Source organism: Dromaius novaehollandiae, chromosome W, assembly GCF_036370855.1.
Source record: "Dromaius novaehollandiae isolate bDroNov1 chromosome W, bDroNov1.hap1, whole genome shotgun sequence".
Classification (NCBI taxonomy): Eukaryota; Metazoa; Chordata; class Aves; order Casuariiformes; family Dromaiidae; genus Dromaius; species Dromaius novaehollandiae.
The window spans coordinates 20,846,352-20,872,548 of NC_088130.1; the positions used below are offsets into that span (position 1 = coordinate 20,846,352).

The window sequence follows — 26,197 nt, forward strand, 5'->3', positions numbered from 1 at the left end:
TTCTGTATCAGAAACTCACCAAACACCTAGTCTGGGCAAGACAATCTACGTCTTAGTTTTTCCAACTGCCCAATATTCATTCCTGAATTACACGTAGCTTCCTTAAGTGACAGGCAATTGTATATCCATTTTAAATCATGGTTGCTTCAGAAGTTGTCAGCTTAAGCTTTCCTGGGGTTTTCAGCATCTTCCTAAACCTAATCAAATTGTTTTACATGTCTCTGCCACAGGCAGTGGAAACTAGTCTTCATAAAGTGGACTTCTACTATCCTTCATTTAACGATGGACCACCAAATTCTAAAGCTCTCTCTCACTTGGATAACCAGCAGCAAAGTAAATAGCAAACCTGTAACAGTTTGAAATTAATACAGCTAATTCCCACACTCCTCCTGAAGCTCCAAAATAAGCAAATATTCTAATCATGACAAAATATTTACAGTCTTATTTTAGTCTCTTAATATGACTTACCATGTGAAAATCATATTTATTAAAGGAAGAAACTGTGTACAATCTCTTGGTACAGAAAGAAAAGTGATATATCAAGCTGTAAATCTGTTCACTAGGAACATCTGCATGTCTGCATGAGGTGAAATTTCATAGCACAACAGCTATTACAGAATGAATTTAAGCTGAGCATGTATTGCATAAGATCTATAAATATATGATTGCATAAGAAATTGCAAAATGCATTTTATTGCATTTTGTCCAGAAACAAAATTTGGATCCCCTCTCCCTCCTTTACAAAAGCACCTTAAATACTGCATGGAAATTTATGGATCATTCCTCCACTGTCCAGACTTTTCCAACATACACATTTTTAGGCAGTATCAATCATACTATAAAAACTCAAGAGAATCCTTAAAGCAATCTCAAAGTAGTAAATAACCCTCAAAATAAAGGCAATAGTCATCAACACATCCTTTGGAGAGCAGAAGAAAGGGAAATTTACAAGTTAGGAACTTACACACATAAAATATTTATCATAGCAAAGATTAAATATTCTACATTTTAAGAATCAAATTTCACATTCAGTTTACTATGCAAGGGAACATTCCTTCACCATATGTAACCTATGTTTTTGACATAACTTCACCAGAGAACAAAACAGATTTATGCTGCAGAAGACAGTCAGCAATGCTCCATAGAAGCCCCTAAACCTCAAATACTAAAATAAGGCACTGAATTAGACCTCAATGATCTTTCTTTCCTATTTTTGAGGATTTACCATAAGAAAGTGTGGTGGCAATTAGCAGACCAGAAGCATTGAAAATTGAGTAATTCTGATACCACTCTTGGAACCTCTGGGACCAAGATTTGACAGCTTGCATTCAAAAATCCTGTAGCATATTGTTTGGCACAACCTAAGAATTTCTAAGAATGCATGACCTTTAATACTCAAAAAACGAACTTTTTACCGAATAGATGATTTTCTTGAAGGATGAACAAGGGCACTCTCTTAGGTAAATTACAAGTTTGGTTACCACAGAGAGGAGTCAGAATGACAGAAGACTGCTAAGAATACTAGTAAGGAGAAGACAAAAATATATGTACATATTGTCTATAAAGATTTGTAGCTACTTTGAATAAAAAGAAAATCTCACCCCAATAAAAAAAGCCAATATTGTTAAGGAAACAAAATGCAAGTAACTGAATGCAACGTGCTTTTATTCAGGACAGTCACACTCAAGTTGGATATGTTAGAAATAATCATGCCTGTGAAGGCTATGTCTAAACAAAGTTACAAATATCACCTTTTTTTTTTTTAAATCATATCACAACTTATGCATGTAAACTGATCAGGTGTCATAAATGAAGCAACGTAAGTTTTGTTTGAGTGGAACATGTCCAATTAAAAAAAGTTATTTCCACTGAGCAAATACTAGTATTTCAGTAAAAATTTCTCCTTTCTTAGCTCAGTTCAGCTCTAGGTTGAGTCAGGCCACTAGAAAGCTGTTTTGCCTTCCAATGAGATACAAAACCAGGCCTGACCATGCTCCAGCTGGGATTTTCAAAAGCCCAAGAAAGTCAGTCTCCAAGTCTTATTGTTGTTCAGTGGGACTCAGACACTTAACGCCTTTTATGTTCTCTGGAAGAGCTTTGTGGCAACCAACAGCGTTTCTCACATATTACATGTTGGGGATGTTGGGGACCAACCTCACCATGAGCAATCACAAAGATCTGCCTAGGCCAAATTCCTTCTGTAATTTTGCTTTTTCCTTGTGTTAAACAAGTTATTTTCCTGGTGACAAGTGATTATTGCATTCTGTTCCTTCTGTAGCCTCAGTGTGCTTTGCAGCTGAAAACGTACATACAATCGTAATATCACAGCCCAGACCCCAACTGGGGTTGGGGCAGCTCCAATTGGGAGCTACACCATATAATATATGCTGAAGATCTGACGTATAATGATGGCATTTTTCCCAAAAATGTCAAAAAACGGGGGTTCTAGGAGTCAGTAAGATTTGATTTAATTTTGTCAGAAGGCTTGTTTTGTTGTATATGGTTTCAAAAGATCTATTAACGTTTTTCTCTCTGAGCTTTCTTGAGTGTAAAAACAGCCTTACGTAAGTAACGAAGAGCCTTAAGGTAGAATATACTAATGGATGAGTAGTCTCATGTTCGTACTCTTAAGGGGAGGAGGAGGAGAAGGGGAAAAAAGACAACCCACACAACTCTGATATAATTTTAGCAAAAGCAATCACTGCTTAAAATAGAGGCTGCTTTGATTTTTTTCCCCTCAACTTAAAGCTCTTAGAGCTGCAACTAATAGCTTGGTACAGTTTTTTCAGATTTTTTTCCAAGTGCTTATTTTTATACTAAGTGATATTTACTGCAGTCTTAATACTTCACCCAAATTTAGCAAGAAGTTATAAATTAATCCCATAAAAATACTGTAACAAACAAGTGCAGTATGCTTTTAATTTCCAGAAAATTCCTTTCTGTAGCTGTATTCCAAAATGATACTGCAGCCTTTTAGAAAGCCACTAATGTACGATTTTAAAATCATGAAATTGACAGGAACTAAAGAAAGCCAAGACATGTCAATTCTAAAAAGCTAAGTTTATCCAGTTACTCAAGATGTAAGCAACCTTTCAAGCATTTCGTCTACAGAGATAGCAATGTTTTTCTTTCTGAAAACACTGTTAAAAAAGAAGCATCTCCTTACTAGGTCAGACAGCTGAACACAAACAGAATTATCAAAACATGACCTATTTCTGAAGAGCAAAAAGTAGAACACACTTTAAATGACATTACAGCATTAAACATAGATAGAAAAAGCACAAAGTGGGAAATTGGAAATATTATTCTTTAACTGTATAACATTTGGGCAGTGGCAAATCATCATTAGAGAATTCTTTCCCCTCTTTAACCATCTCATAACATTCTGGTTGTTGCTGGGCAAGAAGAATACCTTGATCTGCTTATTTTCAATATACTGACTCATTGCCAGTAATCCAATGCAAATACTGTGTCCCACTAGTTTTACTGAAGCTACGTTTTGTGATGCCAGATCACTTCTTCAGAAGAAGAAAAGAAGAACTGAGAACCTCTGACTTGCTAAAAAAAATTAATGTTCACTTCTAGTCATCCGGGTACTGTCCTATAGCACCACACTTTATGCATTAATCTAATCTCCAGGTTTTAAAATACAACTATTTGCGTACTGTCCAAACATATATGGTGTGAAAATTGAACAATAACATTAGAAGCGATGTCTCAATATTCTTCTCTAATCCTGAACAACCAACTGCCATTAGTCTGCGTGCAAAAACAGTGAAGTAGGAGATATCCAGACACCATGCTACCATCAAAAATCTTCTACTTAGTAATTAGCTTTTTTGGTCCCTCCCCCGCCCCGCGCCTTTTTTTTAAGCAAGCTGAAATGGCAAAAAAGAGAGTCCTCTACCCAAATTAAGCAAAAGTGCAGTTAAGACATTTACCAAGGACTATGTTCAAAGTCTTTTTTTCTCTTTTCCAGTTTACACATTGTCTAATTAGCTACTACATCCCCTCACAAACGTTCTTATCTAGATATTTCAGTGATTTACATTTTCAAGTATGCAATTTCACTTACTCACAATTTCCTGCTCCTTTCTTGAGGAAAAGAATGGAGACAGATGAATGAAAGCACTCCTCAGTACTACTTCTGGTCTCCTAGACTTCATGTAATTCACTGTTAGTGTAATGATCCATTGTAAACCTTCTAGATAACACTGGAAATTTGCTTACATACTCAGTATTTAAACAATCTCACAGGCAAGTTAATTCAGTTGAAGACAATCAAACATTTGCCATGCAGTCTTTCAGCTCGGAAGCAAATTAAAGCATCAAATCCCTGCTTATACTTTCCCAGTTATTCAGTGAAGAATGCAGAATCCAAATATTTTTTCAGCTTTTAAGAATTTTCTCACTTGAAAATAAAAATGAACAGGTACTCATAACTCTGATAAAAGGAAAATCTTAATGCCTACTACCTCTATTTAAACATTAAGAAAGAAAAAGTACAGAAAGTATTCTCCGCAACTTCAGTTCAAGAAAGGCTGAGAAATTAGCACTTAGAGCTAAGGAATTCTCCTTAAAAAAATAAAAAAAATAAAAAAAAATAAATCTTACAAAGTAACCAAATAGAACAGCTTGTTGCCTCTTGCTTTGCATTCCAATGAGAGGATCAACTTCAGCTGAAGGAAATTAACAGTCTATTCATTTCTGGATATTTTATTGATTTTTTTTTTTTTTTTAAGAGACTTGAGGATCTGCTTCACTTCAAAGACAAGATATTAATTCAAGAACTCAAATATCTCCATGAAGTTTCCAATTAAAGACTCATTTTTCAGTAGTCTGTCATTTACCTGCCATAACCTACTGGTTTCCATCCATAGCATTCTGCCAAAGATACGAATATGACCCAGTGTTATTAAGGAAATGCATATAAAATAATTCTCTTAGAAACGATTTATTTCTCAGAGCTATTTTTTTTCCAGTATCATTACCTTATTCATCGTAAATTTAAAAACAAGGCACAGTCTTTTGCTCCATCTCATATTTCACGGATTTCAGTTAGATTAAATGCAACGTTAAGTAATATCCTAAATTAGGTTACAGGAATTTATATTTGTTCTCATTCTCAACAATATAAACCAATAATGACTAAACTAGATGCAACGGTTTGCTGATATTAGTGCAAGACTACATTTTCCAAACTTCTTACTACTTAAACACATATACACAGCATACACCACTATGATGTAACACAGTAACTTGTGTCAGCACACATTTAAAAGGACCAAAAATACCATGCAGCAACCCTGCATGATTACATATTTAAGTTATAAAAAAGGCAATGGTTTACTGAAAATTTTCTGCAGACTATGCCAAAATATCAAGTGACAGAATAAGTTGCTTTTATAATTCACATGGATAAAATGAATTGTTTCAAAGTTCGTACACTTGAACTCTCCTTTTAACAAAACGTATTGGCAATGCCATGTTAAGAAACAATTATGTTAAAATTCATCTGCAGGGCCATAGATATGTAATGATTCAGTGGTGCATTCCTAATCTAAGATTTTCAGAGAAATTACTATTCTTAATAAATGGTACAAATCAAATAGCATTAAAATCCCAGAGTATTAACAAGTTCTATTATAACAAAACAGATGTAGATTCAACAAAATTTTACAAGGCACATTTTCTATCTGCAGTAGATTTCTAACATGTTGCTAAAACATATTAAAGGCTGTGTTAATTATACCAACCAGAAGAATGCAATAGTAAAAATTAAATCCCAAAGCACTTGGATGTCACAAAACAATCCTTCCTTCATGAAGAAAGAAGTATAAATCATCTCTGTTTCAGATGAAATTTAGCTTTTTTTAGAATTCTAAAAAATAAAGTCAAACTCTACTAGGCATATTAAAAAAAAGCAAAAAGAAAAAGAGTAATGCACCATGATTCATATGTCTCATCAGTACAAATAGTGCAGGATATCCTATTATGTGTCAAGAATTATTCATGCATGTTTACGTCATTCCTTTGATCTGACCTTTCCAGGTTACAGTTAAATAATGCATTGTTCAAAGAAGAGGTTACTTACCCATTTCATTAATAGTTGCTCTTGCTTTTGAGACAAAAGAACTAACTTCACTTGAGTGCATTTTTGCTCTTTCTTTAAGGTCAGCACCTGTAAATGACATTTCACATATACGTTAGCAAGCTGTATACAGTACGATAAATATACTCGCAGAAGTAAAATATTATTGCGTGCCAAAATATTTAAGTTTACTTTGAGACAAGGCCAAACTGATCACATTCGTTTTCCGCAGATTTCAAGGAAAATACAACATAGAACTTTTACTCTGGAAAAAACAACAACAATCAAACTAGCCACCAGATTTTCACTAAGTATATTCTTCCTAGTTACATTTCTTGCCCAAATTAAAATAGTTTATGAACAACAGAATTTAACTTAATATTTCATCTGATATATACTTTTATTTTCCCAACTGTGTCACAAAGTCTGATAATTATGCATTTTTCATATTATCATCTACTAGAAAAGGATAACAAACAGAACACAAAAATCTCTACAATGAATGTTTTTACAGTAATAAAATTCATTTAACTAAGTAAGAACTTCTACAGTGGACACACTAGCATTTTTCAGCTTATTTTACTTAAATGTATTTTTGAAGATGTTACATACAACACTTCCTTTTAGCTTCCCCGAAAAGCTAGAACTTGAAATGACACTTTAATCTATTTCATTCATGAATATGTAATTCTGCTTATTTATAAAGTACAGTATAACTAGAGGTTGCTATTAAAAATTTACTACTGTGAGGAACTGAAATTTGCTATCATGAACATGTAGGAAAGAGAAACAGGGAAAAATAAGATCTAAATACTGGAAAAGGTAAAGGTTTGTTTTGTTTTTAAACAGAGGAAGAATACATGAAAGAGAAAAATCTGCATAGATACATTTATTCTCTGACGATGTGCAACATTCCCACTAGAATTTAGTGTGTATTTCCTTTTATTTGTAAAAATGAGCCCGTTAGTCTCTTGGCTTATGTCTGAAAGGGCTAAACACAAGACATATAACCTACACAGAAATAGTTTTATATTTCCCTACCATGAGAGCTAAAATACTATCCATTTAGGAAAAAGTATTGGATTCTTACTCAATTAAGATCTAACTCAAAGTTTAAAATTAAGCATCACAGGCTCCCCCTTTTACATTTCGGGATTTAACTGATGCTAGACCCTCCTTGTCAAATGTGGTTTTAGATACACTTTTGTTGATAACAGGAGTTTAAACTCACAACTCCAGTCTTTTTTTTTTTGTCAAAATTAGTATTTCAAACTGACTGACATTTTCTGATGGACATCCAGCTGCCATTTTAAGATAACATGGCCAAAACACAAGCTCTACATCCTCCCTTCTACTTTCTTCATAGCCAAGCTTCTCGTTTTACTGTGGCCTATGTTCTCTTTCTATGCATGTCCAATCCAAAACCAGTGAAGCATCAGTCCTGAGTACGTGTGTATGTTTCCCACCCAATTCTGTCAAGTTTAAGTTACACACTACCAGACGCTTTGCCAAAAGTTTCCAAACAATCTTCTAGGATATGCCCCAGCTGAAGACAGCATGACAAGCCAGTTGAGCAGTCAGTGTAAAATGGAGATCATTGTGGTCAAGTCTGTGCTGCAGCAAAAAATCACTACAAATGTCCACCTTGGTAATTCACAATTAACACGTACCAAAAACCTGCGAAAAACCTCAAAGGCAAACAAAATTTGCATGTGAATGTGCATAAATCTCAGCAGGCCTTTAAATCAACTGTTTGCAACTGCAAACAACTTCCACAAATGCATTTACATACAGAGTTCTGTAACTGAAAGAAACTGCTTTACAAAACATGATGGCAAAACATGCTTTAAAAGCTACACCAGCAAGTCTGTGAATGAAGGAAAAAAAATCCCACACACCACACCACTTCTCGGACATCAATTTCTTAATGTCTGGCTCCAGCTTCTACCACTCTGTCTACAAGCAAATTATTGCCCATGTAAGAAAATTAAGAAGAAAACCTGTGCCTTAGGGACTAGAGAATTATATGGTTGTATGAAATCTGACTCAAAATCTTCATACACCAAAATCCTGCTCACTTGGCCATACCCTTGGGAAATAAATAAAGTTACCTTTGAAAGAGAAATGGGGAACCTAAAATGCTTCCAATATTATTGTTAAAAAATGTACTGTCATGATAAGACTTTAAGGCAATTTTGCTAGGTTTTGATTTAGATTCCTTAAAAAAAGGGCTCGACACAAAAAATAACCTTATAAAACAAAGAATACACGAACTGCAGGCATCTTCATTTAGAATATATATTTATTTGAAGATATTTGCTGAAATTCATTTTCAACAAAAGTTTGCATAAGAATATATTAAAAGGTGAAGTGTCATCTTAAAATTAAGAATTATGAATATTCTAAAAAGAATTTCTGGTACAATATTTGCTCTCAGTGCTTCACCCAACTTCTGTAATCTTACATTTCCCTTTTTCTTCTTTTTAAGTATTTCTCCCTCATCACTGCAGAGAAAATGGAAAAAGGTCTTTTTGTAATACTTTCCTATTTTAGCACTCCAAAGTGTGGCAATAATAGTAGCTGAAACTTTTTCCAAAGAGAAGACCTGTACGCAGCAGGTTGCACTCCAGCAGAAGACTCGCCTCAGCATCCTCTGGTTCATAGGAGATGGAACCGTCAGCGACTTAGTACTTTTGTTCCTGTTGTAAGATTCAACCACTGATCAAAATTCTTGAGGAATTCTTTGATCCATATAGCAAAGAACTATTCACGTGTTTCTTCAAAATCTGTTCTCAAGTCAGAAGTAGGAAAGGTTATGTTACAGAAGGCAGCCATGAAGAAGAGTGCAGCTTCAAGCAAAGACTTCCGCTCTCTCAGCTACTGAAATGAAAGATCCCTCCTCTCATCCCAAGTTCAGTACTTTTAAGTATCTGAAAATAATATCTGCTCAACTGCTGAGAAAAGCAAAGGAGTTGAAGATTTTCAAACTGCAAATACTCTCACAGAATGAACCTTTGCAACTCTCCCACGGACCACAGTTGCAATAGGTGGATATGTTTGGCCTATCCCCTCCCCACACCTAATCCCAACAGGCTTCAGGGGCCGTGTACTCCGGGCCTGTTACTCTACACTGCACTGAGCATGGGCTCCTCTAAGCCTTCCTACCCCACGACATAAGGAAGGGAGAGACAAAATTGCCACTGAGCTGAGGCACACCACCTGTTGCAGACTGATTTTACACTGTAATTATGTCCCCACATCCATCCGGTTCGTACTGAGTCATTGTTTTCTCCACATTACGTGTTTTGGCATCTTGATGCTCTGTACTTGTGGCTGGATCTTATTCACCTAGAAACACAGCAAAAGCTAGTCAAAACTAACTGTGACTCTAGGGCTTGGGGTCATGCTCACCAGTTCTCACGTCTCTGCTCCCAGCCCTTTATAAACCCCCTTTCAAGGGCCATGCACAGCCATTCTCAGATTACTAGAAGTTAGCACAGAACAAAAGAGAAATGCAACAGTGAAAGACTATGTTGACACTACTACCAGCTTCCTACTAGAGCTGCATTAGGATTAGGACAAGTACTCTCCACTTGTGCAGATATGCTTCTTGAATCGGCTTCATTCACAGAAGCATTACTTCCAAATTTATGAAATAAACAGATAGGAGAGAACTGTACTGCAGATCTCAAATGAACAGTCCGGGCTGCAAGATACCAGGACAAAAACATTATTTTGGAGACAGGCGCAGGACTCATCCAGACTTGCTGAGCAGTAGGTACATAAACAATTTGATATAGGCAGATCGACCCTTATAGCTACTAGGATGAAGATGCATATTGTTTTAAATATTACCTGCATCTCTACTGAAGTCTGTCAACCCTGAAGACTATCTCTGTTTGATTATGATCTATCACTCATGTTTTTTCCACCCAATATTAGAACACAAAAACATTAACTATTTTTTACCTTACTTCCCGTTGAGTGTTAGAACCCTGATGCAATTAATCCTCTTCATATTTTTTAAATAACTGGCTATTGAATGGCTGGCTATTGTAGGCTGTTAGTTAGTCTAGACAGTTTTGCAGCATGTGCTTAACTTGCATTTCACAATGATGCCAGAGGTGTTTATTTGAGAAAGCCAAGGGGAGACCAGCAAGACAGGCATATTTCTGCTATTCACCAGAATGTTCCCACCTACACTATGACAAGGAAGGCTATTTAACTTAGAAAACACTCCAAAAGAATTTAAGTTTCACAGTGATTGCTCTGATCCCTATGTCTCTTGCCTTATTTGGATATTTTCACACACACTCTAGACAGAATTTATTTACTGTTGAAAAGCTAAGTGTTGAATTTGAAAAATCTGTTCAAAATATCTTTTTACAAGCCTCACTTTCCAAATGCCATATTTAAATGCCTAGAAATTTTCTTGTACAGTACCATATACAGTGCTTTGACACATACCTCTAGAATATGCCACAAAAGCTGTAAACTAATGAAGGCATTAACCATAACGGGTTATATATCATACTCAAAATTTTAACCAAACTTAAATATTTTTATTGTAAAAATAATTGTTTTACATATCTGGCACACCAGAAACCAAACGGTGGAGTTATTCCACCGAGTGCCAAAAAGGTACCCAAACTGCCTTTTCTCTGAAAAGGCTCACGGACAGGTATTTGACATAGAATAAAGTATCATATTCTTACTGCAGCAGTGTTATTTTGAGCTTGCCCCTTGACCTAGCTAAAAGCAAATGGGCCAGTTCTGTTTGTACAGCAGAAATTCAGTAAGGAAGCGAGATCCAAGATTTTCAGAAGGTACACAGGTAAACAGATCAAATGGCACAACCCACCAAAACAGGAACACTAAAAACTGCACAGAGGCACCACCTGTAATATGCTTAATAACCTGAGGAAACAAGTTAATACAGAACTTACGAAAAAAATTTACTACGCTTTTAAGCAGACATGTACTACCTCACCAGCAATTGCTTAATACATATACATGGCTCATTCCTGTACAAAGAATGTGAATTGAAAACTAGTATTACTCCTCCTCCACCCAGAAAAATCCTACTTAAGATACTGAACTAAAATACTGAGGCAAAGGGCCAACTTGCACAAACATTATAGCCTAACTTTTAACTACTGAAGAAAACCCACCCTTCAATGTTTACATAAACAGCTTCCCTCAAAAGCTGATATATGTGCAACTCCTACAGAAGCCAATTAAATAAATCCAATTTAGCTGAAATCAGTAGCAGAACACCAACCAACTTTTATCAGGTTAGGACTACTGGAGAAGGGAGCTGCATATACATATTTGAGGACAACATTGCAGCCAACTTTAAATTCAAGCTCAGAAAGCAAAGATTTAACAACAATTCTTTTTCTACAAATTTCCAGCATTTCTCTATATTTTATAATTGCTCAAAAATAAGCTTTTACATTCTGAAATTAATTTACTCAGAATAAATTAATTTCTAATTTTAGAGAAACTGCAACACCTCATGAAGCAAATACACTTAAAGACAGCGCAAAGTCTGGAGAGATCAAAACTTTGCTTAAATAGAATTAATGTCTGTTAACTACATACCACAGTAATAAAAGTTATGACTATTATTCTGCTACCAGATATATACTTCAAGTTAATACCCTTAAAAAAATCTTTCAATAAAAAAAAAATCACCATTTAAATTTGATAGTAGTAATGCCATCATGTAGATTAATGATTTTTATTTTGTCCTTATCTAGCATTTTTCTGTTTAAAGCTATATGCTTGACAAATTATAGCACAAATCAAAGCCAACCACTATGGAAATCTCTTGCCTATGTAAAAGAAAAAAAGTTTTATGTTTTGCAGACAAAATATGCATTGCGTGCACCTAATTAAAATGTGAATGAAAGGTTTCAGCTATCGCATATAACAACCTACTCATTCTACAGAAATAGCTGATATACCTTCAGAATCAAGTTTAAAATGAAGGTTTCTGCTACTCAGTTTAAGTAAAAATAAGATAGCTTTCTGCTATATTCAAGTAAATGAATAAGAATACTTAAGACAAACTGCATTCCTCTGCTCAAATTTTCACTTTAAAAAATGTCTTTAAAAGTAACAGTTCATTTCTATCATTGCTACAAACCTGAAATACTGGACTAGGAGTAGTACATAGAGGAATAGCTTTTTTAAGTTATTATCATTACTTCTATGGTTACATACAAAACCATGATTACATCCATCTCATATATGAAAGATTAATTTTTCAAGCCAAACGACACAAACAACTACCACGGCAATTGAAGAATTACAGCATCTGTAACTGAGAATAGAAAACATGTTGAAATATCATTTCCCAATCAGTTGCATAGGTTTTGCCGTGATCTTTATGAGTACAGATATGAACAAATTCTTCCTAGAGTCACAATTTTATTCCGGAAAGTTCCTATTATAAATGCTAGAGTACATCCTTCCACAATGTGAAAATAGATCTGATTTATTTCTTGTTGTTTACAGATGATTTGCAAGTATGATTATTTTTTGTTGTTGTGTATGAAGAAAAAAGTTCCAGTAAGAATCCATTAATCTTCCCAGTCCAGCCAGGCTAAGGATACTTACAACTATCATCAGTCCTACCAATTAGAGCTACTATTGATGTATTCTTGGGTAAAAATCAATCCCGCCTGATCAATTAAGATCAGCCAGAACACTTCAAAATATTAACAATCCTGGACTTCAAAAACTGGCCATCTTTCACAAAACTAAAAGATTATCACTTGTTTGACAGAATCATAGAAACATCTAGATCGGAAAGGACCTCTGGAGATCATCTCGTCCATCCTCCTCTTGAAAGCATGGCCTTAGGCTAGGTTGTCCACGGCCTCGTCAAGTCAAGACTTCATTATTAATAGCAACACCAGTTCTCTAGGAAACTGATTCCAATATTTAATTGTTCTCACAATGAATTATTATTTTATTTTATCCAGATGGAATTTCCCTGAAGCAACTTGTGCCCATGGCTTCTTTCCTGTCACCATACATCCTTGCGAAGAGAATACCTCCACTTTCTCTGTAATTATCTTTCAGGTATGGGAAGTTCAATTAGATCACCTGCTGATTTCCAAGCCTCTGATCACCTTAGTGGCCCTCTGCCAGCTAGTAAGCGCCAAGGACAGTGGAATAAGCACAATCCTTGACCTGCTGGCTATCCTCTTCATGACGCAGTCTAAGACACAGTTTGCCTTCTTTACTGCCAGGGCACACTGATTGTTCGTGTTCAGCTTAGCCAAGGCCCCTTCCAGCAGAGCTACACCCCAGCCAGTCTCAGTCCTCAGTGTGTTCTGCTGCTTGAGATTACTCCATCACAGGGGCAGGACTTTACATTTATCTTTTTCCTGTTGGCCCTATCTTCCAGCCTGTCAAGGTCTCTCTGAAGAGTGGCTCCTCCTTCCCACATACCTACCTCTCCTTTCATTTTATCATCTGCAAATGTGGTAAGGGTTCAATCCCGTCATCAGATTGGTTATAAAGATATTGAATAATACCAGACGATATTGACTCTTGAGGAACTCCACCTGTGAGCAGCTGCCAGTTTGACTTCAAGCCATTAATCACCACCCTTTGATCTTGGCAGTTTAGCCACTTTTGGAGGTCTATATATCCAGTCCATATCTTATCAACTTGTCAACAGGGATGTTGTGGGAGAGCATGTGAAGTGCCTTGTTAAAAATCAAGACAGATGGCATCCAAAACTCAGTCTCATCCACTGATCAAGTTGTTTCATCATAGAATGATGCTCAAGCATGATTTACCCTTGGTAAATTTGAGCTGGCTTTTCCCAATCATTTTCTTGCCTTTCACATGCCTGGAAACAACTTCCACAAGGACCTGTTTCATAATTTTTGGAGGGACTGAAGTGAGGCTGACTGGTCTGTAGTTTCCCAAGTTGTCTTTTTTGCAGATGCAGATAATATTTGCCCTTTTCCAACCATCTGGGTCTTTCAGGATCTTTCAAAGATGATAGACGGTGGCTCTGTTGGTCAGGCAACTCTTTTAGCACTCTCAGAAGCATCCCATCAGATCCCTGCAGAGTTATGCAACGTGTCCAATTCAGCAGTGGACCTACATCTTCCTTGTACCTCTTCTTGCTGCTAACATACCTGAAGAAGCCCTCCTTGTTGTTCTTGACACCCGTTACCGGTTTAAGCTCCAGCTGACCTTCTTCCTTTCTAACAAGACCTCTGCACACCCAAGCAATATTTCTATATTCTTCTTTGGGAGTCTATCCCCTTTTACAAGGGTAAGGTGACAAATGACTCAAAAATTATAAAACATATTTGCAAGATTAAAAGACAGAAAGAAAGCTTTTTTTTTTTTTTTAAGAATAAAAAGGAATGTTCACATCTTTGAATGTTTGGAAAACTACACAACACACAAAATAAACTAATAATGTGTTGAAGACACTCCAGTGTATTCATGAATATTTAAAAGATTTTGTATTCAAATTGACTCCTTTGTCAGTATTTATAACTCTGGTACTATTTCAGAACATTAAGAAATGAAACATCAGTAAAAGAATTTTTTTTTTTAATTGCTACATAAGAGATCTGAGAGTTAAGGATGAAGAGAAAGGGAAAGTATTATTGAAATATTTGTTGAACTAAGAACTGTTAACAATTTGCTCTTGAGGACCAGCTTCTTTTATGAGTACTATTGAAAAGCAGACTTTCCCCATAAAGCAGTACAACTTGCTCTCTGCCTTTTCTGCTTAGTTTTCATATTTTAAACTGCAAATCAAACATGTAAAAGTAACAGGTAAAATTTACATTAAATGGTCATTTCCTCAGAGTTGTGTCTCTATGACAACAATGTGTTGTTGGCAATACAAGACCTTTTGTAATTGTTCTTTCTGTTTTCTTATTCTTTTAGGACAGATGTAAATTTAAGATTTACATTAGCTTTGCCTGTGATATAGGGTATCTCAACACTTTCAATGAGGAAGGAATTCCAGGACATTTTCTCTTACTCTCCATAAAGTTTCATCCAAGCTCTCATATCCTCTTAAAGTTTAAATTTTTGTGGATAATTGCTTTTTAATTTGAAATTAAAGAGATGATCAGTCCTTTTAAGTGGCCAGTATGACTTGGCTATGTACATATTTTAGCACATTTCATTCTAGGCTTAAGAACAACAGCAAAAGAAGAAAACATTATCAAGCAAATTAGGTAGGAAACAAAAAACACAAAAGGTAAAGAAGTCAGTAATGTACCACAAAACATTTGCAAGTGCCTAACACTTCTCATACAAAAAGGAAAGGAGAAACACTCCAAAGGCTACAGGTATTCAGAACTCAATTTTTCAGGCATGCCTAATTCTTAGAAATTAATTATATTATACAGATCCAGAATGATTTGAAATGAGTAAAATAAGAGTACATGTGTTCATGATCATTAGGAAGAAATTATAACATTTTACGTACGAAAAACAAAAGATTAAGGACATGTACATTTACCATGGGACTCAGCCTTAAGAGTAAGTTAATGTACAACATATTAATGGAGACTTAAAAGCTGGCTCAGAAGCCTCAAAGAGCTATAAACAAAGGGTCACCAGCTAAAAAGGCAGACCTTGATCCTGGGCCTATCTGGTTGGGTTGTGTCACAAAGCAACAGAGACTGAAAGACAAACGTACTACGGCTGTTATGATAGATTTTCATAATTTTCTATTAAATAAGGTTTTCATTTTGTCTAAGAAAATGGTTCCTGAGACACGGTTATCATAAAGTTTTAAAGCAGCTGACTTTATAATTCATCTATCGTAACTTAATAGCAACTGTCTATTTTCTCTAGTAATCGTTTGTTTTATCGACAACAACAGTCAGTACATCAGCAAACATTAATCGTGTCGCAAGCTATTATAGACAAGAATTTTTGCACCACCTGAACTGCCTATAAAGAAAAGTGTGTTTACATACAACTTTAGCATGTGCTAAATTTCTTTAACAAAATAGTACGAGAAGGATGCTGGTTGCAGTCAGTGTAGTCAAGAGAAAAGCAGTTTGATAATGAGGGATGCTATGTTTGCTCCCTACATAACAAAGTATTTTAAATGATGTAAGTTAAACAATTCCTTTTTGGTGCAGAGCTTTACATTCTCGGAGTTCTCTAAACTTCAAATAACTTCAAAGTCAAAACTTCTGGCATTTTTCGGTCCCTACTGATACTCTTCCACATATGATTTGCTCTCATATGAGGTTGCAAGCATGACTTGGATATCTGCACTATTTGCATGTTCTGTCTGTCACAAAAAAAGTTCCTCAAAACCATCAAACAGCAAAGAACAAACAAAATTTTTGCAGTGCGATAACTCTTCTGCATTAGAGCCTTTGGCAGGATGCCGGTCGTGAGCATTTTTCCCTGTAAGATAGCAGTCTTGCAGCTCCACAGCTACAGGTTATCCCTCATTTGCAATAATTTACACCCAGATCCATATATTTAAAGCATTAACTGATCAATAAATTCCCACGAATGGGATATTTCAGAAAGTACAACACTTCTGCTTGCCTTTGAAGCCCAAGCCTTTCTTTGAGGCCAATCTGCTAATTCAGGTAGAGTCTCTGCAAGGATTTTGATCTCTCTCCTCTTGAAAAAACAGAAGCACAACACTTTTCTCCCCCCAAACACTACCTTTTTTTTTGTGACACTTCCATCATTCAATAACTACCTCAGCCATACCCTATGCCTCTACTACCAAACATTGTAACTTACTGTTTGGAAACAGGTAACTATGCCAATATTAACTCAGATTCTGTGCCATGCCTCACTTAATAACCTCTGCCAGGCTAGCAAATTAGCCCTGGCAGAAGACAGGCCCAGAGATTGCATCATCCTTGACTGTCAGATGGACATGAAATCAGTGGAAAAGATCCAGGAGGAGGAGACAAGTGGCAGCAATGAAGCCTAGCTATAATCTCTTCAGGAACCACAGACACAGACCCCCTAGAACGATCAAATCATGACAAAACCTGTTTCTCCCAATCTCCAAAGGACATCTCATACAACAGTCCTTACCCACTGCGAGACTATGGGCTTATACCTCAAATCACTGCAACCTCAAAATGTCAGCATTTAATGAAAAGAAACATATGTTGCAAGTACTATTCAACACAGAGCTTTTAGAAAGAAAGAGAAAAGTAAAGCTACTTCCTATACTGCTTGTATCTCTAAGTTATTTCCACAATAAGCATTACAGAAGTATTTCTTTAATCCAGTCATTCTGGTATTCTGAACACCCAACTTCCTCAAACCATTTTTCATTTTCAAATTCAGCCTTCACTCAGAGAACTTCTACATTATATCGGTAACATGGTGTGCTTTTCTTTTCTGGTCATGAAACATAACTGAGGTCTTATACAGAATATAATAGTTTAATTTAGACAACCACATAAGCTGCATGTTTTACTATACTGATTAGTTTCCAACTAAGTGTGCAATCACTCTTTGTGATTTTTTTTATTTTACACCTTGTATATCAAAACCGTCTGAAGAGTCCAGCATCAAAACTCCTGGTTTTATTAAGTTTAGAGCTAAAAAAAAATTAGTCAACAGAATGAAAGTGCATAAATATTTTAACACCACTATTACTGAAAAATTAGCATTAAAATGGCACTGCATCTCATTTGTATCACTTGCAATATCTTTGCAAAGTCTACTAACTTGTAATCCAATAATCACAGGTCACACATACTGCTTTATGACTTCTAATTCATAAGTGAACATTGTTAAAACTTGCTAATGTTGAGGTTCTCCATCTTTCTTCTTTAACCTTAACTGAAAGGTGATATTCAGACTGAATATTCTTAGTAATTGGTATGAAGCGTGCAATCCAAAGAAATATGAACAGATTCAAAATCTTGAGCAACTCACTGTTTGTTCCACCCTGATTTCCCATAAATCAAGTGATCACACACACACACACACACACACACACACACAAAAAAAAAAAGGATCTTTTATTGTGTTATTACAGGTGACCAAGTCAAGTGTTTTGCATATATTGTACATCTGGCCACTGGAAGCATGTTTGCGAGGGGGGGAAAAAAAAAAAAAGTTAAACGGAAATGATACTGCTGGGTATATCTATTTTGATTAGTAATAATTACAAAAACAGTTAACTAACAGCACACACAGTTTTATGATCTGTAAATAGAAAAAGAGGAAGTGTGTTATGTGGTAAAAAAGGGAAAGTCAGATTCTCTTCTAAAGAAATCCTGAAGTCCTTATTCAGGCATAAATCCTGTTAAAGAAAGGAGGAGCTTTTCCTGAGAAAAACCACATGATTTGAACTATTTTATCATCTGAACGTAGATGAAGGCCCAAGGAAGTCTTGTTTCTTTTACATTAGAAACACTCAACTAATTTTCCTTCCATCCTGTCCCATGCTTTGAAAGGCATCACCAGCTGCTTGTTGGGGTTTTGGGGTTTTTTTATTGTTTTCGTATTTTTGCTATGACCAGTATTAGTCACTCTGGGATATTACCTGGAAAATTCCAGTGGGTCAAGGTTCAATGATACCATATACTATGCAGATATGCAGGAAATCATGCTTTCAGTAGGACATTTGAACAGGTAAACAAGACATGCAGCATATGAAAATTTAACACACCTTGAAAAGAATAGATACAATAACAAAAGAAAAGGAATGGACACGTCTCAATAATTAATCATGACTTGTTACCTCTCTCAATGAGTGTCTCACGACACACAAACCTGATGAAAGATTAGAAGAAGTGACTTTTAGAAAGATTAGAAGAGGCGACTACAGATTTTGACTAGGAACTTTTTCAAGCTACAACAGGTGAAAAGAACAAGGACATTTGTGGGAAAACTGAAATAGGAGAAGAAGAGGCTTCAAGGTTAAGGACATGGAGCTCAACTTTGGTCTACTCAGAAAGCTTAAATCTCCAACTCAAGAAAAAAAGGGGGGGCATTAAAACGGCTGGCATCCCCTGCACAAAAATCTCTGGCTCATATTAATATTGGGCTAGCATTCAAGGCCAAAGTCTTGCCATGCCACACAGTGCTGCGCGAATGTAAGGAGCAGTAAGCATCTGAGCCATGAGCAGGAACGTCTCTTAATTATGCTTTGTTCATGAGAAAGTCAGACAGGAAAAGAGCAGCTGCAAGTCTATTTCTCATAAGCACCGAGTTAACTTGCTCACAAGCAGTACTTTCCCTTATTCCCACTGTCCCCACACATTTGGAACTGACACAGGGAAATAAATGAAAATGCTTGCAAATAGTACAATTTCCCATCCATTGAATCCATTTGCAGCACCAATATTGCAAACTCCATTCTATTTTCTATGGGCTTGTTATTTTAAAATACTTCAGAGATATTTGATCTCTTCTATTTTTAAAAGACAATCCAATAGACTTGCCAGCAATTTACTTTGGAGAAAGAAAGGAAGGGAAAGGAGATCTAACGCTGGAATATTACCTGCCATCTGGAGGGGCTTAACAAATTATACAAGTTTGTGGTATTTGAGTCTAGAGTTCAATCACTTGAAAATCATGTCCATCCACATACAGTCAAAGTTCCAGCTGGTGATGGGAACTCCACAAAGAAATGTTAGAATATCAAGCAACAAGAGGCTATTTTAGACTTAAATATCTTATATCCTACAAAGCTCTGCTGCCTATTTATATAAGCTACTGACATAAAATTGAAAAAAATGGGGGACATTATAGGAAACTATCTATACCTTTTTCTGAATGAACAGCTGTCTTGAGACTATATATTGACTAAAACAGGTAGGATCTGACTAACAGTGATAGCATTTTTTAAAAAAATTTTCTTTTGGTGTAAGACTAAAGTAGTTACAATAGCTTTTACTGTCTGATATGCATATACTAAAGTTCATGTTATATTTCTACTTATTAAAACATACATACGGGATCAACTCATAAATAGGAAAAAATAAGTTTTACAAGAAGAAAAATGAGTTAAAGAGAAATTTCAAAATGTCTTCATTTTCTTATCACCTGTATTGTTTTTACAAAGGTAACTCATTTTGACAGGTACAAAACAAATGCCTACTGACTGTTCTAGTAAGCTACATGTGAGATTCATGCCATTTTCATTAGGACCAAGTATCTATTTTTAGCTACAACACTGCAAAAACACACTATAACCATGAAGACATAGGCAGCTCTGTTTTACATTCAATACATACAAATTCAATTATTTTGTTTTCCTTTAGGTTTCAAGAGTTGCAGGCCAACCTACACGCAGCAAAAAAAATACCAATTTTTATTACAGTAAAACTATAACAAAAGTGTTCCGGAGGAAACCTGCGTAAGTGGCAGGCAGAGACAGGAGAAAAGGAGAGGAACAAGTAATTTTAAACAATTGTTGGAAGTTTCCCTTCATATTTACGGCAATTAGCACACATGTATGTTTCATTATATGCTGTTCTGTGCCATTTACAGAAGGAAGCAGATATGAAACTAACTGTTGTAAATTGACTTAAAATGAAAATGCCTTAGCTTCAGATAGAAATCTAAGTACCTCTGTCACACAATCATTTTATTTTACTCAAAAGCATGTGGAAAAAATGGTTCTTTACCATGCAGTGACTATTTCTGACATGTGTTTCGCACGTGTATTCTATTTCCAGCACACACCACCACCAGGCACATGAGATCGGATTATTTTGGCTAGCAGGCTTTCTTAGCTAAGGATATAAATGGCAAAGCAGGCTCACTTCCCTCACCAATAAAGAAACCAGATGCCAGGTACTAATTTAGTTAGTATCAGTGGAAAGAGTTAGTTGGGTCATACAGTACCTCAAAGAACTGTAAAGAAACCAAGCAGTCTTTCTTCAGAAATCAAGATGTCAAATACACATAGCTATGACAGGAACATTTTAAATGGAGGTGCCTATTTTATTTGAATACTTACAGAAGAGATCCAGACCTTAGACACTACAGTGGAAAGTCAAGAGTTCAGAGGTATGTAACAGAAGTTAAACAAATGAAGCTCTTCATCTAAACAGAAAAGCTTTAGCCAGTGGCATCCTGGGTTGTAAAGCATGCACAAAAACTGTCCTTTTATCAACTTAGTAAAACAGGGCCAATCAGTAATCTGTAACTTCTGTTAATCTTCACCTGGTACCTATGCAGCTTTTAACCATTTTATATGGAGCACAGATGAGAAGATACAAGACAGTCTTTGTCAGACATGGAATTTACACACAACAACCACCTTTGGTTTCTTTCTTTTGAACAGAGTTTGAATACAATGTGTCTGAAAAGACTTAAAATTGGGTGAACAGAATCAGACACCCTCTACCCTAATCATGTTAAAATGGCTCTGATGTCAAGGCTGGAGTTCAACTGAAGTTCAACTGAACTGCTCAACGCCCTTGCTGATCCGTAATCATCACTAAAGCACATAGTGAACAACTTGATACCGCTGAAAGACAGAATTTTGCCCAATGATAGAAATTCCTCCATATTTTCTGAGCAACAGAATTCCATTTCAAAATATGCAAAACTGTCTTGGGAATCTAAAACATGATTAGAGACATGTACAACCAGACTGAAAAGACAGGTAAGTTCCTGAAGTGTCTTAACCTAGGTTAAGGACACAAACCCACCTTTTAAGAGAGAAGGAGGAGGCGGGGGGGGGGGGAAGCCTTCCCCTCTAATCTTTCGTTTGAAATGAAAGCAACAGTATATTGTTGATATAGGCCTACAAAGAAAGACAGTGAAATAACATTTTGTCATTCAGGAGTGTGTCCCAAACTGGTCATCTAATACCTAATACTCTAAGGTGATGCAATTCCAGACTCCAGCAAAAACAGCAGCTGTCAAAAGGAAAGGCACCAAGAATAAAACACCTCTAAAGGCATCTCTCAAAGTCTGGCCAAACTCCCAGCCATGAAGGGCTAGAGGTACAGGAAGGAACTTCTTCTAAAAGCTCTTTCTACCTGAACAGTGCTAGACACTTTCAGATCAAAAACAGGTAAAGGAGTGTCTCCCTAAATACTGAGTGGTTAGTTTCAGCTTGCCACTGTGCTCTGAAGAGGGAATAGAAAAGAAAGACCAACCCTCTGGGGCTGCAGCACCTGTTAGAGCAGGCTCAAAGTGATTTCAAGTATCCCACTACTAAAGTCAAAGAGGAGTATGGTATCACTATAGTACTGCTGGTATTCATTACTATACAGGGCTTTTTCAGAGCTATCCCAGCTAGTGACTCAAGATTTCATTATAGCTGTCAAAGGAAACTATACTTTCTAAAGACAGGATTACTAGTATTCACAGCATTGTATCACACAAGTCAACAATATGTGAAACAATCCAAATACTTACAAATACACACCAGGAGCTACAGAAAGCACAGTCATACAAGGATATCGGAGGACCCACCTGAACTGTTCCAGGACCTCTCATAAGCTAAAGAATACCAGTGAAGACTGCATAGACAATTCTCTAGCTTTGGACAGGAAACCAACAGTTGCTTAACTTGTCTAGCTCTAATACACCTGCTGGTATCTACAAAGTCTACGCTCTGCCTATAAATGACAAACTGTGCCATATTAAGGATTTTACTCAACAGGAGAAACTCAAGCATGGCAAGCAGACTTTACTCACTTCTGTGGAAACAAAGACTGTTCAGATACAGCATCCCCTCCATTAATCTATTATACCAAATCAGACTTCAACAGCACTGAATCTTGCAGCCTTTAGACTTTGATATGCACACAGAGATACCCAAACTGCTCTAGTGATGATGCAAGTTTCTAGTAAAGTCATGTAGTTTTTGCAGTATTCAAGTTTGCCTGAGGATCTTTAAATTATACATATAGGTAATTACTGCTTCCATTTCAGATTAATATAGAAAATTCTTATATAGCATGGACTGTGGCACAACACTACAAGGACACATTAATAGTTACCTAATTAAAAGTTTCTCTGACCCAGGATAGAAGAAGAATGCTGCATTTCAGAGAATTGTTGCACATCAACTTCAAAACAGTTTCCAAGCAGTCTATAGGGCCAGTGCCCTATAGAGGACTGTATTCCAAAAGTCAAATCCAACCATAACAAGCATATAAAATGTAGGAAGTCATCCACATCTGTGACTTAATATTCCTATCAGGTTTATGCAAAACCAACTTTTCTATAGAACATATTCATAAAACCAAGATTAAATGAACTGTAGTTGCAGTATATATATAAACATAACTGTTGAAGATGCTTTCCACTACATATAAGGTCACATAACCCACTCACACAACCAAAGACAACTATGGATCAAATCTTAGACAAGCCTTTAACGATGACAAATACAGAGCAAAACTATTTCTGAGTACTGAAATACTGAATTCTAGTCTATTCTGAATACTGTTTTCTAAATACTAAAGTAAGAGTTTGGATATATCTTACATTCAGATTGAACAGTCTCTATGAGAGGAACAGGAAAAAATTCCTTTGTCTGACTACCTACAGACAACATCCACAAAACACAGTTTTTCCAATATAAAATGTTTTGCATCCACCTGGTACCTTTTTGCATTTTAATTAAGTCTACTCTAGAAAAGACCACTCTAGACAAGATTTAACAATCTGAAAATTGATTATATCACTTAAAGGCCTGCATGCACATTTCACTGCTCCAGGTATTCCAACAAAGTATGTTTCACTGCTTCACTATCATCTTGCCTAGACGTCACTTATTTAAATTCTGGGACACACTTGAAGATGCTTCTCCACAGCTCCTGCTCGTGCCCTGTTGGCATACTCAAAGGCATTACAGATTCCTGCCCAGGAGATTCCTGCATCATTTCTCCAGTCACCCAAAGGTCTTGAGCATTGTGTCAGTTTCGGACATCTCACAAAGCTGTAAAAGTTCTCCAGCTGTTCAGGAACTTCTGCAACTTCCTTATTTGCAAGCTGCTACAGACTATTTAGTCATTTAGAGCTGAGATTCTCATGAACTGAAGTCAGGCTTCAGAACCCATATTTTCAGTAACTAAAAGCAAGGAGCAGTACAGAAATTCCACAAATTTCACTCAACTTAGTGGGTATCAGACACACTAAGGGAAGGATCTCACAGAGGCTAAGAAGCCTTCAGAGGCTAGTCTCCCTAGGTTTGCTATACAGCCACCAGAAAGGAGGCTGCAGAACAACTCTAGATCCCATATAGGAGGCCAAACAATTAAACTTGTCTATTCACCAATATATTTATGCTTTGTGACTACTTCTCCATAACATAAGAATTGTTTTGCACCTAATACTTGAATTTAATAATTTTAGGCATTCAATTTGATCAGTTTTTTCCACGCATTTAAAATAATTTTTTAAGGGATCTGGGGAGGTTTCCCCTGCTTCCCTTTTGCCTCCCCCAGTTAAACTAAAGAACTAACCAGACTCCACCCTCTCAAAAATGTGTATTTTATACAAAAGAAATCAGTATTTTAAGGTGATTTTCATTGAAAAAATTATTTCCAGAAAATATCACATACACTGTGTGCATTTTTCCACCAAATTAACAGCTCAAGGCAATGTTTTAAACTATTTAAACATAATAATTTAAACAAAGATTAAACTCAGTGTTTTATCAGCAATTAAAACTTATCACAGCCTATGTTCTTCAGTAGACAAAGATACATTTTTTAGGTCTGTTCATATACTTTCCAGTACACACAAGCCAACTGAATGACACCAAGCATAGCACTTCACTGTTGTATCTGAAGACAGATGTCCATGATATAAAATAGCCCCACGGTAGTGCGAACACCTGCAGAAGACCTGGCGAGGAGTCAGTGACTGGCAGAATACGTGGTAGGAGACCCAGTGTGTGGAACTACGCACTGACCAAACTCCCATCAGGGCCAGGCATGCATATTCCCGTTTGTCAACAACGTCTAGCTGCTTCCAAGGCAGTAGTTTCTCAAGGTTAGCACATCTGAGATAAGGAAATAGTTCTAGTAGATTTAGGGGGGCCCTTACGAACGAGTTGAGTCCTGCCCAGCGTCCGATCTGCGTGTCCGACCCATGCAGCAGCCTTCCATCGGCAACCCCTCCTTACAGTTCCTGGGACTCCCTGTGCAGTCTGTAGTGTAAATCCTTTATTAAGTCTGTCCTGTTTAACCTCTTATGAACATTGAGTGTCTCTCTTCGCTGGTATCCGACCCCCTCTTGCCTGCCTTGCGGTCACACCCATAGTTCATGTAACAGAAGTAGGTGCTGTTTTGTAGTTCCATGTGCCTGTATTACAGAGTCCAACCTTAGGCAAGGGCTGCTGTACGCTACCAAAGCACTATTCACCAAGCTTGATTCTCTTGGCAAATTCACACTCTTAAGAATCACCACAATAACTGTAAGACTACAGAACCAATTCAGACAGGTTTGTTTTTTAATCAACTTTTAAGTAATAACCTGGGTGTCTTGCCCAAGAAAGCTTCCATTCTAATGGGTAAGGAGGGAGAAGAACATTTTATTGTGATGGATCAACTACTGACACTTCAATTTTGGAATTGGATCTCACATGTCACACAAGAGAAGGAATGGTCAAGGAGTACACAAAAATGTTCTGCTTCATCAGCTTTAAAGGGCAAATCTCAAAATTACCTCAATCCAGGAAAAATATTGTTAAAAAGATGACTCTCTTGCTGGCTTTCATAATTTATCTTTCACTAACAGGATGATCTTAAATTTGTTATTCATCAACTTTGTGCTCACAAATCACAGTGAGCTATGGTCTACAGCTCATTCAAGACCAAAAAAGGAAGAAAAGTTGCCTGAAATATCTACCACTGAAATCTCAGCTGAATCCAACCAATTACAAGAGAACTTCTTTGAAGTATTATACTGTGGCAGTATTAGCAATGAAGAAAGTTGTCTATACTTCCACTGGAGTCTATGAAAAACTCTAATCAAGGAGAAAAGTACACTGTGGTTGAAAGTACTGTCAATTCAAATAGTCTTCAATCGGTGACAGAATGGAGTCTCTCTGACACAGAAAATACAGTCTTTTCAAAAACTGTTCCTGGCACTAAAGTGAATATAGTATTTCTTGCTAGAGAACTTGCA

At 36.4% G+C, this 26,197-nt stretch overlaps 1 protein-coding gene across 5 annotated transcripts in view; it reads right to left on the reverse strand.

Moving 5' to 3' along the window:
* The window catches only part of LOC135323466 (methylglutaconyl-CoA hydratase, mitochondrial), a 111,254-nt gene that overhangs the window by 68,652 nt on the left and 16,405 nt on the right, over positions 1-26,197 (reverse strand). For all 5 annotated transcript variants that reach the window (XM_064500756.1, XM_064500754.1, XM_064500758.1 and 2 more), the window contains exon 4: positions 6,095-6,181. In XM_064500756.1, coding sequence (XP_064356826.1) covers positions 6,095-6,181 — 87 coding nt within the window. The remainder of the gene's footprint in view (positions 1-6,094; positions 6,182-26,197) is intronic.